This window comes from Acomys minous, assembly GCF_964271855.1.
Source record: "Acomys minous genome assembly, chromosome: 13".
Lineage (NCBI taxonomy): Eukaryota > Metazoa > Chordata > Mammalia > Rodentia > Muridae > Acomys > Acomys minous.
The window spans coordinates 15,831,059-15,848,420 of NC_140495.1; the positions used below are offsets into that span (position 1 = coordinate 15,831,059).

At 52.4% G+C, this 17,362-nt stretch overlaps 1 protein-coding gene across 2 annotated transcripts; it reads right to left on the minus strand.

Moving 5' to 3' along the window:
* Positions 1-6,128: 6,128 nt before the first annotated feature.
* LOC311580926 (uncharacterized protein C3orf18 homolog) lies at positions 6,129-15,271 on the minus strand. 2 transcript variants are annotated; one of them, XM_084752780.1, is made up of 5 exons: positions 15,012-15,271; positions 13,169-13,489; positions 8,824-8,849; positions 8,354-8,501; positions 6,129-6,721 (listed from the first exon to the last, which is right to left on the minus strand). In XM_084752780.1, exons 2-5 carry the CDS (start codon positions 13,340-13,342, stop codon positions 6,641-6,643), a joined length of 429 nt encoding a protein of 142 aa, XP_084608906.1. In that variant the 5' UTR covers positions 13,343-13,489; positions 15,012-15,271; the 3' UTR covers positions 6,129-6,640. The 2 variants fall into 2 exon arrangements, with proteins under 2 accessions (XP_084608906.1, XP_084608905.1); XM_084752779.1 differs by having other exon boundaries at positions 13,109-13,489.
* Positions 15,272-17,362: the final 2,091 nt, after the last annotated feature.

Sequence of the window (17,362 nt, forward strand, 5' to 3'; positions counted from 1 at the left end):
GTGGCCAACGCAAGGGACTCTGTTTGGAACGTGGCACCTTCTGGACACTGCTGTGCTTGCTGGGGTAGAGGGCAAACTTCCACAGGATTGCCTGGAGAAAGTCACAGGTGGAGTTACAGCCACAGCCATAACCACATCCTGGCCATGGCCAGCAAGTGAGAAAGAGAAAGTGACTGGGCGTGACCCCGTGCCTCCTTCAGTCAGCTCTCCCTAACTAAATCTTTGGTAGCAGCTCCGGTCAGAATCCAGCAGAGTCGGCCCTGGAAGGTGGGATGTGCCTCACATGTTGTCAGACACACTGAAAACACTTGCTTTGGCCTGGAGAGATGGCTCAGAGGTTAAGAACGTTGCCTGTTCTTCCAAAAGGTCTTGAGTTCAATTCCCAGCAACCTCATGGTGGCCCACAACCATCTATGCTGAGATCTGATGCCCTCTTCTGGAGGTCAGGGACACATGCAGGTAAAACACTGTATACTTACTAAATAAAAAAAGAAACATTAAAAAAAAAAAACGCTTGCTTAGTCCTGTGTACTCTGTGGGTGAGGTCTCAGGGAAGAAAGGGAGCTACATGTTGAAGACAGGAGAGCCCCCACCCACCCCCTTGCAAAGCACCCCGCTGGACCGGAGGGAGCAGGGAGAAGAGGGAGTGTGAATAGAATCTAGCCCAAGTCTCAGCTTCTGGGACAGGGGCGGGGGATTGGTGGGAGGGCTGACTGGAGTGATGTGACGTCAGACCTGGACTCTCAGAGAGATCTTCAGGCCTGTCAGTCACCTTATGGAGCAAGACACTGATGGGCCTGGTGCCCAGGGAGAACGGAAGAGGCAGTGGGTGCTTGGCCCAGGGACTCTCCTGTCTTGCTCTGGGCCAGGCCAAGCCTCCGATGGGGAGGTGTAGGCTGGAGACCATGTGGCAGTGTGTCTGTGAGCCTCAGGAAACTTCTCTCAGAGACAAAGGGCTTGGTACCCATTTTCCTCAGCTGGGTGTTCCAGGAGGCAAGAGAGCGTCTCAGCCTCTCTCCGGGCTCACCACCCCGGGGGCAGATTCTCAGTCCCTCTCAAGCCCTCCACAACTCTAGCCTCTTTACATTTCTGGCCACTTTGGGCAATGTTTGCCGCTGTCATCTTTTAGGCCACTGTGAGGATCCATGTATGGGTCCACTAGGAAATATCACTTAGAAGGTTTGCTTGCTTGTCCAGGGGAACTTAGAATCCAGGGGCCCATTGAGAAGATTCATGGGTTTCTTGGGTTCACTAGTGATGTCATCTGCACCCCAGACCTCCTCCTGCCCTTCTACCCTCTATACATTCTAGAAACCTCACACTGTGGAGGCCACAAGAAAGGAGGCCCCTTCCTGTGACTGATTTTCTCTGCTTCCAAGCTAGTAGGATTTCAAGGTTGCCTGGGGCTTTCCTCTAAAAGTGAGGAGTGGGCTGTGCTGTAGTGTCATGCCAACTTGACATGGGCTAGAGTCATTTTGAAAGAAAGAGCCTCAGTTGAGGAACCCCATCCCCCACCCCTCACCCCAAATTGGGCTGAAGAGAAGCCTCTGGCACAGTTTCTTGACTGATAGTTGATGAGGGAGGGCCCTGCTCATTGCGAGTGGTGCCACGGAGTCATTTTGAAAGAAAGAGCCTCAGTTAAGGAACCCCATCCCCCACCCCTCACCCCAAATTGGGCTGAAGAGAAGCCTCTGGCACAGTTTCTTGACTGATAGTTGATGAGGGAGGGCCCTGCTCATTGCGAGTGGTGCCACTCCTGGGAAGGTGGTCCTGGGGTACATAGGAAAGCGAGGATCAAGTCAGTAAGCAGCACCCCTACAATGCCTCTGTACCAGCTCCTGCATGCAAGTTCCTGCCCTGACTTCCCTCGGTGGCGGACTGCAATGTGGAACTGTAAACTGAAATCAAGTCCTTTTCTCACCAAGTTGTTTATGATAATGGCGTTTGGGAACCCTAAGACACTAGCTCAGGCTGTAAGCCACTCATCAGAGCTGGTCTGAGCCATCAGAGATACAGGATCCCTGGCCGTCTGTCCCAGCCTCTCCCCTGACCTCCGAGGGACCTCAAAGTACTCTAGTCTTCCACCTTCTACTGACCTGTCTGTCATACAGGCATCACAGGCCTGCTGGTAGGCGATCCAACCAAGTTCCAAGGATGTCACCTTCCTGGATGTACCGTGAGAACTGGGAAGTGCAAAGTGGGATGATCTGAGAAGCAGGCTTTCTGACGCATGCTCCTGTTCCCGGAGAGGGGTCTCAGCACTGTCAATTCCTCTACTCCCTTGGGAGTCTCTCTCTTGAATGAAAGCTCTGGCGTTGGGCTTTGCTCTGGGGGTCTTGGTACTCTTTACCACAAAAACAAACAAACAAACAAACAAAACAGATCCTGCACAAGATTTATTTGTTCTTTGTAAACTTATCTGTATGTGTAGGTTTGTGCGCATGAGTGAAGATGCCTCCTCTGGAGCTGAAGGTGCAGGGGGTGTGGGATTCACCTGACATGGATGCTGGGAACAGAACCTAGGTCCTCTGCCAGAGCAGTCCATGTGTTAACCACTGAACAATCTCTCCAGTCCTTCTGGAAGATTCTTATCATTATCTTGCATGTTTGCTTCTCTTCACCTGGGGGGGGGGGTTACCCAGATGTGCTTAAGGAGTCCTGTCCCCTACCCTGCTCTGCCTCTGCAGGACCCAAGCTAAGGAGTATGGGGCAGTGCCCACTGCCAACTAGCTCTGAGGGCGAAGTGCCAAGGGCAGACCTGGTCCCAGGTGGGATGGCGCCTGCTTTGATCCTGCTTGGTCACACCTAAGGGGCCCCATGCTCTTCCCCGTCCTCTTCCTCTCCCCGCACCTGATGCTCACACACTTCTTTTTCATTTCTCAGTGTTCATGGCCTTTCGAGAGTGTTCTCTGGGAAACGGAGGCTGTCTCATCTGCAGTTGTCCTCAGGTCTTGAGCACTCAGAAGCTAGGATATCCTGAAGTTTCCCTCCCTCGGGCACTCTTAGAGAAGCCCCTCCCCCCTCCCCCCTCCCCCCTCCCCCCAACACTGCCATCCGCCAAAGGAGCACAGCTTCACTGCCTAACATGGGGACATCTGCCTTCCCACGCCCTGTGCATTCCCTGGCCTAACCTTCTGCTTTGTTTTCCATTTGGCTGTAAGAGTAAGGATATGGACACACAGGACACTCGCCCCCCACCCCCCCACCCCCCGCACTTGGCATCTTTCTCTTCCATGTAGAACAAAGTACAGTGTGGGTTGGTTCACTGACGGAGTGCTGGGCTAAAGGGAGATGTTTCTAGAAGGAGTCTACAGGAAGGTCAGAGTATGGCCAGAGTTTCTGAGCTCTCCCCTACAAGAGCTTTCCTTTACATTCTGAAGGCGTCCCCACTGTCTGCCTGCAGCCAGGCAATGGGATTACTTTATCCACTTTGGCTCCAAGGTGACACTTCACTGTTAAACAAGAGATGGCCTCCTTTACAGGCGCCCACCCGCATCCTGCCCTCTCATCCCTAAACCACTCACTGCCAGTGCTGATTCTTCAGACCTGAGCCCTCTGGTTGTGGGGGTGGGGGGGTGGGGGGGCAGAGAGAGAGAGAGAGAGAGAGAGAGAGAGAGAGAGAGAGAAGGACTCAATTGCCAATTTTAGAAGCAGCAATGGTGGGCAATTCTGTCTTATCCTACCAATGAGGGCAGTGAGGCGAGTCCCCTTGGGCTTGGTTCCTCAAGAAGAATACAACCACCAGAACCTTTCACCCCAATATTTTTCAATCCAGCACCCAGTGAAAGACATGGGAAATTGGGGATATGGATTTTCCTCAGAGAATAGAAGAAAGAGCTAGAAAACAGAACAATGTGAGTAGAAGGGACAATTTACTGCGAGGGCACCAGTCTAGGAGTAGGTGGCCTGTCACTCACGATACAGCAGCCTGCGTCCGTCACTCAGCCAGGCCTGCCCCTCAGGAAAAGGGGTCTGCAGCAGAAGAGAAGGGCACATTTCCCCCCCATTATCCCTGCTCCCTGGTGTCACCCTGCTCCCCAGGCACTATTACCCCAGGATACGGAGGGACCTGCAGCACCCACATTGCTGAGCCAAGGGGCTGACTACTAAAGTGGAAACACACAGCCCACTCGCTCACCTCACGTCCCTCCAAAGTCCCGCCAGTCTTCTGAGAGAACAGTCCTTCCTGAGAGCAAGTCTATCACTGACAGGCCCAGCAGTAACCCTTGTGGGTAGCCCAAGGGGTACACAATCCTCAGTCTTGCCTAATGTCCTATCCCAGAGCCCCCACCATCAGCCCAGCCCTTCATCATGGATCCTGGAAGAGAAGCCCCCTCCGTGTTTCATCAAGCTAGCCCAAGACTCGGTTCTCTCTCATGGAACTTTCATCACCGACCCTGGGGCACTCCTGGGCAAACTGGTCCATCCTATTGCCATTCTCCTTTAAATCTTTCTGAGCCCGACAGATGTGTCACATACATACAGCCTGATGGACTTCCCGTTCCGTGCCATACACCCTGGACTTTGTGCTCCACAAGAAGCTGTTTTATTTTTGTGGTTCAGACATAGCTCCTGAGGATTCCGAGACACCATCTGCCACCCCACAATCATTGGGGGATCAGGCCCTCTTCCTGACCCGATCTCACAAGATCCTATCCACTTGATCTCCCCGCAGGTATTGCAGGCACTGTCACCCCATGAGGTCCCCATCCCAAAACATTTCCATGGATACATCAAGGGAAAACAGCCGGGCTGCCTGCCATCTCATAGCTGGGATCCAAGTGACTGTTCCCAGGCCTCCCACAGATCCTAGCCTCACCCATTGTGTCCCTTCCTGGAGTTTTGCACCCCAAGTGTCACAGACTCCATTCTCTTTATCTAAACATCTTAATTACATCTTTAATGCTCTCACACACTGAGATGCTGTGAGGTAAATTACAGCCTTGTGCATCCTAAATTACTCACAGCCCCTCCAGTTGCTCAAGCACTAACGTATTTATAGCATCTAGAGGCAGGAATAAAACCAGAACCGGCCTCATGGGGTCCTCCTAGCCCCTCGCCTCCTGATGTGTGGTATCTACCCAATTGCATATGTGTCACCTCCACTTCCTTGTAACCAGCAGAGGACAGTGACGACAGTGAAGCTGGGGACACGCCTCTGCACATGCTCACGTGTGTCCCCGTGTAGAAAAACCGCCCTGTCTTTGTGGCCTGGTCTGCCCAGATGCACCTAATATCAGCTTTGCACCTCCAAGGCTTCGAGGGAGGACCAAGGGCAGGGACTCTTGTCCACGTTCCAGGAACGCTGAGTGGACGTTCCTTCTGATAGGGTGGAAGGGAAAAACTAAAACCAGACTCATTTCTTAAGTCTTTTCCTCAAAGGACACTCCCTTTCAGGCCTCCATCGCTCCTCCTACCAGCTTCTGGCCTGGGGCTGCCCTTAGACTGACGGGCTCTCCCAGAACCCCGTATGGGAAAGGGAGCCGTTTCCAGAAGCAGGTCAGCCCAGCTTTTGGAGCCCACTGAAGAAACCCGGTGAACAGAGGAACCCGGCCTTACTTCCCTCTCCCATGGGGCCCTGAGCAAGGAAGGAAAGGAAGTGGCCCGTGGTGATGCGAGTCAGCTTGCGAGGTGGAGGAAATGCAGACAGCCTCCGGCTTACTCTTCTGCTGGACTAGGTACATGCCTGTGTGACCCGCATGCACGAAGCCTTTCTCCACATCTGGGGAAATGCGTCTTCCCAGTCTCCCGGTTTCATCTCCCTCAGCAGCTACCTTGGCTGCCAGGGACATGGCAGAGACCCCTGGGAGGCCTCATGCTTGCCTACTCGCCATAATATCTAAAATATGGATAGTCCCTGGGTTTGGGGAGCCCTTCCTTTGGTGTCTACTGGACATTTCCAGCTCCGTCCCTGGGCCTCTTGGGCTATAAATGGTGACGGTGACACCCTAGCTGGATGTGGTGGCACACGCCTTTAATCCCAGCACTCAGAAGGTAGGGACAGATGGGCCTCTATGAGTTAGAGGCCAGCCTCGTCTACACGGTGAGTTGCAGGATAGCTAGGACCCTGTCTCAGGAAACAAACAAACAAACAAACAAAAAAACAAGCAAACAACCCCCCTGCCAAAAAAAAAAAAAAAGAAAAAGTGTTGCCTTGCCCTGTCCCCTGTCCTCTGTCATCTGGGTGTCTCTGTACTCTAGACGAGGTTCCAGGCTCATAAAAAGAAATGCTAGGTGGAGGAGAGCCTGCCTTTCCTCTCCCTTCCCCCTTCAACCTTGTGCTCTTCCTCCCCATCAGAGAAGCAGACCTTGATGCAAGGGTCATGGCCAGGAGATCAGGAAGCCAGCAGTGGCTCTTCGCCTTCCCGCACGAGGAGGGCTGTCTTCCGTGCAAGGGCCATCAGTTCAGGAGAAGTCAGTGGCCAGATGGCCAGCCTGGTCAGAGCTCTCTTCTTCAAGCCCGAGAGTCAGTGGGTGGGGCCTCTCAGCACAGCTGAGCTCTGTTGCAGCCCTTTTCCTGTCTTGGTGGTGACGATGGCTCGGGTCCTGAGAATAGGTCTTGACAGTCAGGAAGTGGGCAGCGCTGCCTGCACTGTGGCAGGCGTGTTTGTCAGAAGGGCCGGGCCTGTTTTCAGGCCTCTCACGCGTGGATGGCATTGGCTACATCAGTAAACACCAGCCTGCTAGGCCTCTGCATCGGGCCCTGGGAAGGGAGGGTGCTCTGCAGGAAGAAAGGCAGGCGCATCAGAAACCTTGGCCAAAGGCAGGATCTGGTCCAGTCACTTCCACTCTCACTTCCTGGTGCCTGCTTTTGGTACCGGCGTAGAGTAACCTTCCACTAAGCTCAGCTTCGATTCTGTAGTAAAAGCTTTGGTGTCTTTAAAAACTCAGCTACTATGTTATATAAACATGTTTTTCTTTTAATCCCCGGTGTGGGATATGGGGCAGATTCAGATTGTCTACACCAGCTAACTATTTGCCTCCTGAGGGCTCAGAGATGGGCGTGGCCTTTGCCAGCTGTAGATAGTTTAATTCTGAGGACTCCGGAGGGGAAATAAATGACAGAGCCTGGAAGAGTTGCACCCCCGTTTGCTCCCTTCCCCACCCCTGAGAAAGAAGAGGGATGCTAGCCGGGCGTGGTGGCGCATGCCTTTGATCCCAGCACTGGGGAGGCAGAGGCGGGCGGATCACTGTGAGTTCGAGGCCAGCCTGGTCTACAAAGTGAGTCCAGGACAGCCAAGGCTACAGAGCTACAGAGAGACCCTGTCTCGAAAAACCAAAAAAAAAAAAAAAAAAAAAAGAAAAAGAGGGATGCTGGTGCTGCGCCCTGCTGCTCCTGGTTGCTGTTGATGCAGTTTGATGAGAAAAAGTTGGAGATATCCTAAAACAAAGCCTGGACTTGCCCCAAGGAACCCAACAACCCTAACCAGCAGGAAGTAGCTAAAGAGAGCTATGCCCCCTCTCCCTACTAACACTCTCTCTTTCCTACCAAGTGTTGAGCGATTGGGGTGGAAGGGACAAAGAGGCCTAAGGAACCACAATTAAAACACAGTTAAAAAAAAAAAAAGGCAGAACATGATTCCTCCCCCGCTAAGCCATTCCCAGCTTGCCCTGGCACCTTGGCAGCACTTACTGTGGATTTAGCATAGGTTACTTACGCATGCATTCTCTTCTGCCAGCAGGAATATCTCAGCCCTTGACCTGCCCCCACCCACCCACCCACACAGAGGCAAACACAGGATGGATCCAGGACAGGCCTCATGGTATCATGGCTGAGGATTTGGGAGAGTGGTAGCAAGTGGTCAGGTTGCCCAGCGGCTCTGACACGATGCGGGCATGGTGCCCACCCCTTTGCACACAGGAGGTGCGTTTGGCTTGGGGCTCCACTGCCCTGGATTGTCAGCGGCTAAGGTTCACTAGCCTATTGCAGAGGTGTCCCTGCTGAAGAGCCTGATTCACACACACCCAACTCGGGTCCATGGAACCTAAGGCTCCTTCCCCCTGTCATGTTTGCCTTTAGGTTTTGTTTGTCTCCTTTTCTGATTTCCCAGCTAGTACACGAGGATTCACAGGGCAAGAATTAGTATTAGATGAGAAAACTGGCCTCAGAGATTCTAACTGGGCCTCCGAGATCTACAGGCTGTCAGAGCTGAGCCAGGCTGGATCCCACAAAGCCCAGCTTTGCATAGTGAGTCTGCGAGGGCCACAGAACAATCTAGCAGTTTCTGGACAAATCTGAAGAGACCCATATGCTCAAGATTGCTACCTCATCACCTGGCAGGTGCTGGCAAGATGCCTGGTAAGGATAGGGGGGTGGGTCAGAAAGAAAGGACAGCTCCAGGCCGGTGCCCACCTTGCCCTGTGCGGCCTGCAGGGAGGCGGCAGCCTGCATGGAGGCGGCATCTCGCCCGTGTTCCAGAAGCTCCTGCTCCAGTTCATCTTGCTCCTCCGTGGGGTCAAAGTTGTACATGGGCATGAGCTGGTGACGTAGCTTCTCCAGCCTGGGGGGGTAGGACAGAGGCTGCCTGGGGGGGTGGGGAAGAGCCTTCCACCCTCAGTCCTCATGGCCAAAGGAGCCACACACCAAGTTTAAGGTGTCTAAGTCTTCCCTTAGGATTCACGGACAGATCTGAGCCTGCAGTACCAATCTGACCCTCAGATGGGCAGCCTTAGGATGAACAAGTAGCCATTCCCCATCCCCCCCACCCAGGGAGAGGAGCCTTCGCGCTGTGGGCTCTTTCTGCCTTCCTACTCACATCCCCTGGATCCCAGCCCAGCCCTGCCTCATAGGCTAAAGCTTCAGGGGCCCATCTGGGGAGTTACCTCTTCTTCTTCCTGATGTATAAAACCTGCAAGAGAAGGGACAGTGTCAGATGGTGAGGGGAGGAGGTCCCCACCAATCCAGCGCGCCATCAGGGTGGGTGGACTGCAGAGTATGAAAAGTGGGACGTTTGTGGGTCCCCATACCCTCAAGGTCCCATCCCATACAGACATCTTACATATATGCTTCATGTTCCCAGCTCCCTCCCCCCTCCCCCCCTCAATAGCCCAGTCTTGCCTGGAATTCCCTATGCAGTCTAGGCTGGCTTTGAACTCTCCATCCTTCTATTTTAGTCTATTTTAGTGCTAGAATAGCAGGGCCTGCACAACCCCACTTGGCTCCTTTGATATCTTTAGATGTCAACAGATCCCAGACTGAGTCTGGAGACTCTGAGATGGGGGGGGGGGGGGGCAGGCATAGGAAAAACCAGTTAGGCCTGTCTGGAACTGGCTGTTTCCAGCTCTCCAAATCCTGACTAGCTGCCCACTCCTGGCATCTGCCTGGGACTCCTCCGTGCTGAAGGGGGGAAAGGAAAGACTTGAGCATATCCCTTCCCCTCAACCCTCAGTGAAGCCTACAGGCAAAGAGAGGAGGAGATCAACAGCAGGCAGACCGCAGAGCGAGGCTCTAGGCAAGGCTTGGCTCACCTGAGCCCCAGGGTGACCCCTCAGAGCCCTGATGCCATAGGAACCTAAGGACGTCCTTCCGTTGTCCAGACACAAAGGTAAAAGGTTAGTAACCAGCTAATACCTAGAACCCACAGGCAGAAGCCGGAAGCCTTGGAACCAAACACCAAGGAGAGAGAGAAGGGGGTGGGTGATGTTTGGGAGAGCACGCCAGGGACTACTGCCACCATCTGCTCTTCCCAAAATTGGCTTGTTTGCTTGGTTGGTTGGTTGGTTTTTTGGTTTTTTGAAACAGGGTTTCCCTGGCTGTCCTGGAACTTGCTCTGTAGACTAGGCTGCCCTCAAACTCATAGAAATCTTCCTGCCTCTGCCTCCCAAGTGCCTGAATTAAAGGTGTGCACCTCTACTACCTGCAACACTGGCAAATTTTGACCATCAAGAATATGACAGCTGGCCGGGCGAGGTGGTACACGCCTTTAATCCCAGCACTCGGGAGGCAGAGGCAGGTGGATTTCTGTGAGTTTGAGGCCAGCCTGGTCTACAAAGTGTGTGCAGGACAGCCAGGGCTACACAGAGAAACTTTGTCTTGAAAAAAACCAAAATAAATAAATAAATAAATAACATCTTGGCAGGGCAGTGGTGGTGCACACCTTTAATCCCAGCATTCAGGAGGCAGAGGCAGGCAGATCTCTGAGTTCGAGGCCAGCCAGAGAGTTCCAGGTTAGCCAGAACTACACAGAGAAACCATGTTGAAAAACCACACCAAAAAAAGAAAAAGAATAAATAATATGACAGCCAGGTGTAGTCACAAATACCTTTGATCCTAGGGTCCTGTGAGGCAGATGTCGGTGAGTTTGAGGCCAGTCTGATCTACATAGTGAGTTCCAGAACAGCCAGAGCTACATAGTAAGACCCTATCTCAAAACAAACAAACAAATAAGACCTAGAAAAATAATGTGATAGTTTCTGCCCAGGGAAAACCACATCCTCCAGTTTTCCTTAAGCCCCTGTGGCTCCCACAGTCTTTGTAGTCCACTTATAATTTTTTTTTTTTTTGAGACAGGGTTTCTCTATGGTATCTTGGCTGTCCTGGACTTGCTTTGTAGACCAGGCTGGTCTCGAACTCACAGTGATCTGCCTGGCTCTGGCTCCCGAGTGCTGGGATTAAAGGCATGGGCCACCATGCCCAGCCCACTTATAGTTTTAATCTGTGTAATTCCCAGTCTGGCCCAGAGCTCTCCCCATATGATCTCAAGTGGAAAAAAGCTAGTGTTCTTAGCTCATTGACCTGCCCCAGGGAGTGACTCCTTGCTGTCCTGTGGGTAGACACAACAGAAACTCAGGTCTCTGGGTCATCCCCAGTCACTTTCCATCCTGAGCTCCAGGCAGGATGACTCTTGCTCCAAATCCTGTCCCTTGTGGCCTGTGACTCAGGATAGTCTACAGGAAAAGCCAGACGAAAGCCCCGTCCCTCATGAGTGCCTTTGCCCTGTGGCCCCTCTGCCCCAGGTGAGGACACGCTTCAGCTTCCTCCTCAAACCTCCCTGCCTCCCACTGTCCAGCCCCACATCTCTCACGGAGCTCCCCTGCTCTGTTCCTGCCTGTACCAAGATCTTCTCCCACTCCTGTGTGAGGCACACGGCTGGCACCAACTCCATGCACCCATGGTATGGCTCAAGGCTGGCACAAGGGGGAGGGAAGAGGCATTCAGGAGAGATTGCTAAGAGCCGAGCATGGTGGCACACGCCTTTAATCCCAGTACTCAGGAGGCAGAGTTAGGCAGATCGCTGTGAGTTCGAGGCCAGCCTGGTCTACAAAGTGAGTCCAGGACAGCCAGGAATACACACAGAGAACCCTGCCTCGAAAAACCAAAACAAACCAAAACAAAAAAACCACAAGCAAAGAACCCAAAAACTCAAAAACCCAGAAGACATTTCTAGAGGTCTTTTCTTCTCCTCAGTGACTTGCAGCTCTTTCCTGCCCTCCACTATCTTTGTCCGGCCACCTTCTGCCTCTCTACCTTGGTGGGAAGGTCATGCACTCTGGCCTGAATGTCCCTTAGAGACAAAGAGCAAGGCAGCCATATCAAATCCCTAGGTCAAAATCTTTTGCTTAGAGCAGGACAGCCCTGGGGTTAGTGTGCCTCAGGGTGTTTGAGCCACCACACAGGTGCCAAGGGGAAGCACTGGCAGTCTACCTCCCTCCTGCCCCAGGAAAGCACTCCTCCCTGGCCTCTCTGCCTGTTATGTATCCTGGCCCTACTTGCTGGCCAGCAGTTGTTCCCTGGCAGCTGTCCGGAGCCTGCAGGGCCCATATGGCAACCCTAGTTTAACACAGGCTTTAGCCAGGCCATGATTATCCCTGCCCTGTTTTTCTTTTTCTGTTGTTTCTTGTTTGGTTTGTTTTGGTGTGTGTGTGTGTATGTGTGTGTGTGTGTGTGTGTGTGTGTGTGTGTGTGTGTGTGTGTGCTGTTTGTTTGCTTGCTTGCTTTTAGCCCAGTGCTTAAGATTAAACCTAGGACTTTGTACCTGCTATATGTGCACTTGGCTACTGATCTGTATCCCACAGACCCCTGTCCGGCCCTGTGTGTCGGCCTAGCTCAAAGCTAGGCATCATTGCCTGTAAAGGGCAATGGGCAGAAAGCCACTACTACTAGTCCCTCTGGGGGACTTCAGGTGCACCTCATTTTTCTTAGTCTTAACTTGTACATGCTCCAGTTGGCTCTTTAGTGACATTCCTTGTGCCTGTCACCACTGAAGGATACATGCAGTGTTCTTTTGCTCACCTCTGTCCCGATGGCTGCCTGCCCCTGCCCCTTCTCACGACCATGAGGTCAGGCTCCTACCTGGAGTCAGAACCCTAATTTTTCTTCCCAGCTGTCTCTGACCACCCAGTCCAGATCAACCCCCCTGCCTATTAACCCCATCCCTCATAAGAAACACAAGTAGGAGCCGGGCGTGGTGACGCACGCCTTTAGTCCCAGCACTCGGGAGGCAGAGGCAGGTGGATCACTGTGAGTTCGAGGCCAGCCTGGTCTACAAAGTGAGTCCAGGACAGCCAAGGCTACACAGAGAGACCCTGTCTCGAAAAACCAAAAAAAAAAAAAAAAAAAAAAAGAAAGAAAGAAAGAAAGAAACACAAGTCGGGACCTTGTCTCTTCTGGCCCTGGTGTGTCCCCAGGGTAAAGGAAGACAGTCAGCGAATAATTGCCAAACGAACGCAAAAATGAACTGCTAACAGCCTGCCATGGCCTATGCATCCCACTAGGACTCTGCACCCCATAAAATATCCCAGCCACCTTCTGGCTCCTACTGCCATTGAAACTCCCACACCCCTCTGCTTTACTGCCCGGCTTGCTGCTCACAGAACTTCCTACCCAGTTCAAACATCTGCCTATCAAGACCCTGTGTCTGGACCCCTCCCCATACCTGATCTTATATGCTCCCAGCTAGAACATCATGTGTTATTCAGACTCATTTCTGGGGTCTTCCAATTAGAATTGCTTAGCTGGGCCCCAGGAAATAAATCTCGGGGGGGGGGGGTGGTAGGCGAGAGGGAGCTGCATTATCATTAATGGATGATTATCTTCTAATTAGATTGTCTCTAAGTCTAAACACTAATCACCCTCCCCTAAAGGACGGACTTCCGGGCCTTCTCTCACCATGGCCACAGCCAGGCCAATCACTGTGATGATCCCAAAAGGCAGAAGCATGGTACCCACACCAGCTGCACCACCCGCCATATCAGGCATTCCCGTGTCATTGAAGCTTGTGGTCTCTGGGCCGAGGGTGCTGGTCTCTGTGGTGGACCCTTCAGTGGCAGGCTCCAAGTCAGGCTCAGTGGTGGCTGGGTGGCTGCTGAACCAGCTGTGAGTAGCTGGGACCCTGGAGTTCATGCTGCTGCTGGGCGGCCTGTCAGTGCTTCGTCAAACACTGCTGACTTCTGACGTTAGGAGTCCAAGGCTGTAGTTTCCACTCCCGTGATGACCATGGGCACAGCCAGATCCTTAACAGGAGACACCCCCCCTCTGCCAACCTGGGCTCTAGAAAGATAAGAATAAAAGCAAGAGTGACAGCTGGGGACCTGCCCGTGAGATAAAGTCCCGCGAATCTGAAGGCACCAATGAAGTAAAGGTTTCAAGACAGAGCTAAGTCAAGTTCAGGGGTATTAGGATGCAGGCTTTGTCTATAGGTCCCCTATGGACATAGGGCATGAAAACAAAGCTCCGCCTCCGCCACCTCTGCACGATGGCTGCCGTGATCCTATTGGGAAGCTGAGAGAAGATCCAGGAGGTCTGAAAGAAAAAAGTCTACCCTTTGCACAATTATCTCTGTACTCGCCGTTTCTCCTACTCCTGCCTCCTCACGCCCTGCTGCACCCCACATCCCTCATTCTGCTTGAGGGGAACATTTTTTTTCCTGTAGCCTTTTCCTTCCTTGAAGGGAAACACTCGCCTAAAATTCAGACAGGCCTGATAGACCCCCCAGGCAAGTCACCCCTCTTGTCTGTGTAGAGACATCCTCACAGTGGGAAATGTTGTAGTTAGTGGCATTGTCAGAATGAACAAGTCCCCAGGGGGGAAGAGAATTTAGCCAAACACTAGGCCTGTCCACAGACAGGCGCCCAGTAAATGTCTCAACTCCCCTCCACTTCCCCCACTGTCACCCACAACCCAGGAGAAGGAGAGAGTACAGGAGTCTCTGGACTTAGTCCACTGTGTGACCCAAGCTGTGGTTGGGACTGGTGCAGAGACACCAAGAGTCAGGAAAGATAAGCTGAGCCAGATCCTCTGGCAGAGGGCAGTTGGCAGGGGTAGTCACTGGACCACTTCCTTTCACTCTTAGAAGTAAGGCAAGGAGTTGTTACATCTTCAGAGGCAGTGATGGAATACCCACTTAGAAATGCCTTCTCCTCCCCCACCCCATTTTGGAAGCAGAGGGTGGGGTCCGTGGGTCTTGGGTAAAGCAGAGCTGGAAGGGGGTCCCTAGCAGTGCTGCAGTGGAGCAGACCTAGAAAGAGAAAGGATTCCTAGCTTATGACTACATATATGTTTTTCTGTGTGGCTCATAGGTAGGTGTACATGGGATGCCTCCTCTCGCAGATGCAAAATTATGTGTGAGAGGTGTGCACACATCCTTCATGGTCCCTTAGGAAGGAGCAAAGCTGGCAGAGCGTCATGCATGGTGTAGACTCATTCCTTTCTGTGCTCTCCAGCTTGGCTCAGCAAGAAGTCTCAGGTTCACTTCTGGGCTCCGCCACTGATCCCAGCCGTGACCTTGGACCAGACCCTTAACTTGCTCTGAGTCTGTTTATTATGGGCCAAAAAAAAGAGAGAAGGCGTCCTGCCGACTATTTTCTTGGCCTGCCTCGGGGTCCAAAGCGGAAGGAAAGAACGCCGGGCGGGGCGGGGGGGGGGGGGGAGAGTGGTGGGCACCGCGACCTCCAAGAAGCGGCATGCCATTCTCTATCAGGTCTCAGTCCTCCCAGCCTCAATCCCCACACCCGCCTCCGCGACCCTGTGATTCCTCCATTCTCGCTCAGAAGCTGCGGATCTCTGCACTTACTTAATCCTCTCCGGGCCGCCGAGCTCAGTCTGAGAAGCTAAGGGTGGTGGTGACAGGCGGGAGGTGTGGGCGGGGGGTTAACACCCAGGCCCGGTCGGGGGGCGACAGGTCCGACTCAAGGTCCGCCCTTCCCAGCACGCAGTGAGCAGCTAGTATTAGCCTGCGCCGGCTGACAGCTTGAGCTGGGGTGGGCTCGGCCGGGACCACGGAGGGGGTGGGGCCGGGATGAGCAGCCTCGGGGGATCCCCAGGAACCTGAGTGTCTTGCCTCCCCTCCCGTCCGCGCCCCCGGGCTCTGATTGGCTGGGAGGCCTAAAGCCCGTCCAGCATTGGCCCACTCGCCTGTCCCTCGTATATAGCTCCACCCTACAGCAGGAGCCCGGTGCTGAAACCCGACTACCAAAAGAGATTCTCGGAGACTACCTCTGACCCTGGGAGCCTGCCGGAAGTTGGGCCGTGGAGTGTAGGTGGCCAGGATCTTTCTGGACCAGAATTCAGGCTCCTGGCCAGCTCTACCCGCACTGGGGTAGGCTTGTAAGCCGAAAATGCATAGGTACAGAGGTTTGCTGATAGCGCTAGACCCAGAGTTTTTGATACCTAAATTGAACTCTGGTTCGATACTCTACTGAGTTTATGACCTTGAATAGTAAACTGCGTCTCCACCTTTGTTTCGGCTTCCTGCTTAGATAGGAACTCTGATGAAAGGGCTTTTTGGTAAATGACTCCATCAAATGGGGCTATAAATGGAGAATCCAGTCCAGAGATGTCAGAGATAGAGAACGGAATTATCTGAGTGACATAATGTGTACCCTGACCGAAGCAATCACACCTAAACCCCCTCATAATAGCAAAATTTCATGTCAGGACAGAAGAGCCAATTCTCCCTACGTCAGAGCTATATTCCCCAGCCTTTTAAAACGACTCCTTCCCCACCCCACAGAGTATCGCATTGTTGTCCAGCAAGGCCATCCCTGGGTGCCAGGATTTAAAATTTTAATTAATTTTATGTGTAAGGATGATTTCTCTGCACATATGTCTGTACACTATGTTTGTGTGTGATGCCAAAGGAAAACAGAAGAGGGCATTAGATCCTCTGGTATTGGAGTTACAGACTGCTCTTAGCCTCTGTTTCCAAGAGAGAATTGAACCCGGGCCTTCTGGAAAAGCAGCCAGTGGTCTTAACCACTGAGCCATCTCTCCAGACCTTCTTGTATTTGGGACTTATAGATATGTACCAGTATACCCAGTTCCAAGTCCCCCTCCTCTTTTTCTCCAGGTTTTTTTTTTTTTTTACTTTTTTGGAACAGGATTTCATGTAGTCCAGTCTGACCTTGAAAGCTGAGCTTCTGGCTTCCATGCCTCCATCTTCGGAGAACTGGGACTTATAAGTGTGTATAAACCACACCCCATTTTATGGGCATCAAATCCAGAGTTTTGTGCATGTTAGGTGAGCAGGTCAACCACTGAGCTACTCTATGAACTATTTTTCATTTAAAAAAAATTTTTAAAAGGATTTATTTATGTATATGAGCACACTATCTTCATGCTCGCCAGAAGAGGGCGCCAGACCTCATTATAGATGGTTGTGAGCCACTACCATGTGGTTGCTGGGAATTGAACTCAGGACCTCTGGAAGAGCAGACAGTGCTCTTAACCCCTCCCGTACCTCCCCATCCTCCCACCCTTCCCCCGCCCCCCCCCCCCGCCATCTCTTCTGCCCTTAGATTTTTTAATTTTATTTCTTAAAAATGTGTGTATGTGTGTTTGGGTGGGTATGTGCACATGGGTGCTTGGAACTGAAGTTCAGTCCTCTGCAAGAGCAGTTATGTGCGCCTAACCGCCGAGCCATCTCTTCAAGGTCCCTTCCACCTTTTAAATTTTGAGGCAGGCTTTTTACTAAATTACCCAGGCTGGGCTTGAACTTATGATTCTCTTGCTTCTGCCTCTCCAGTAGCTGCAATTACATGTCTGCATAACCAGGTCCTGAAACTGCTTTGAATTTTATAAAAGGGACAACTAAAGGCTAGAAGGGTCTGGGCACTTAAACAACGAATTGCCAACATAATCAGGACTCGAATCTAGTTCGCCCGTATTCGCTGTTCTGGTATCTGTTCCAAAAATTCTATGTGCCTGTCAAGAGGGTCCTTAGATCATCAGGAAGCAGAGACTGCCCCCAAACAACTGAAACCCAACCACACGCTGCTAGACCCAGCTTGCAGGGCGTTAGAACAGCTCCCTTCCTCCTCCAACTAGTCTGGCTCTCAAACCAAGCGCACGTGGGTGACACTCTCGCGGCTTGTTTCTGCCCACACACCGCCCTAGCTGGATATGTAAACGTTTGCTTCAAGCAAT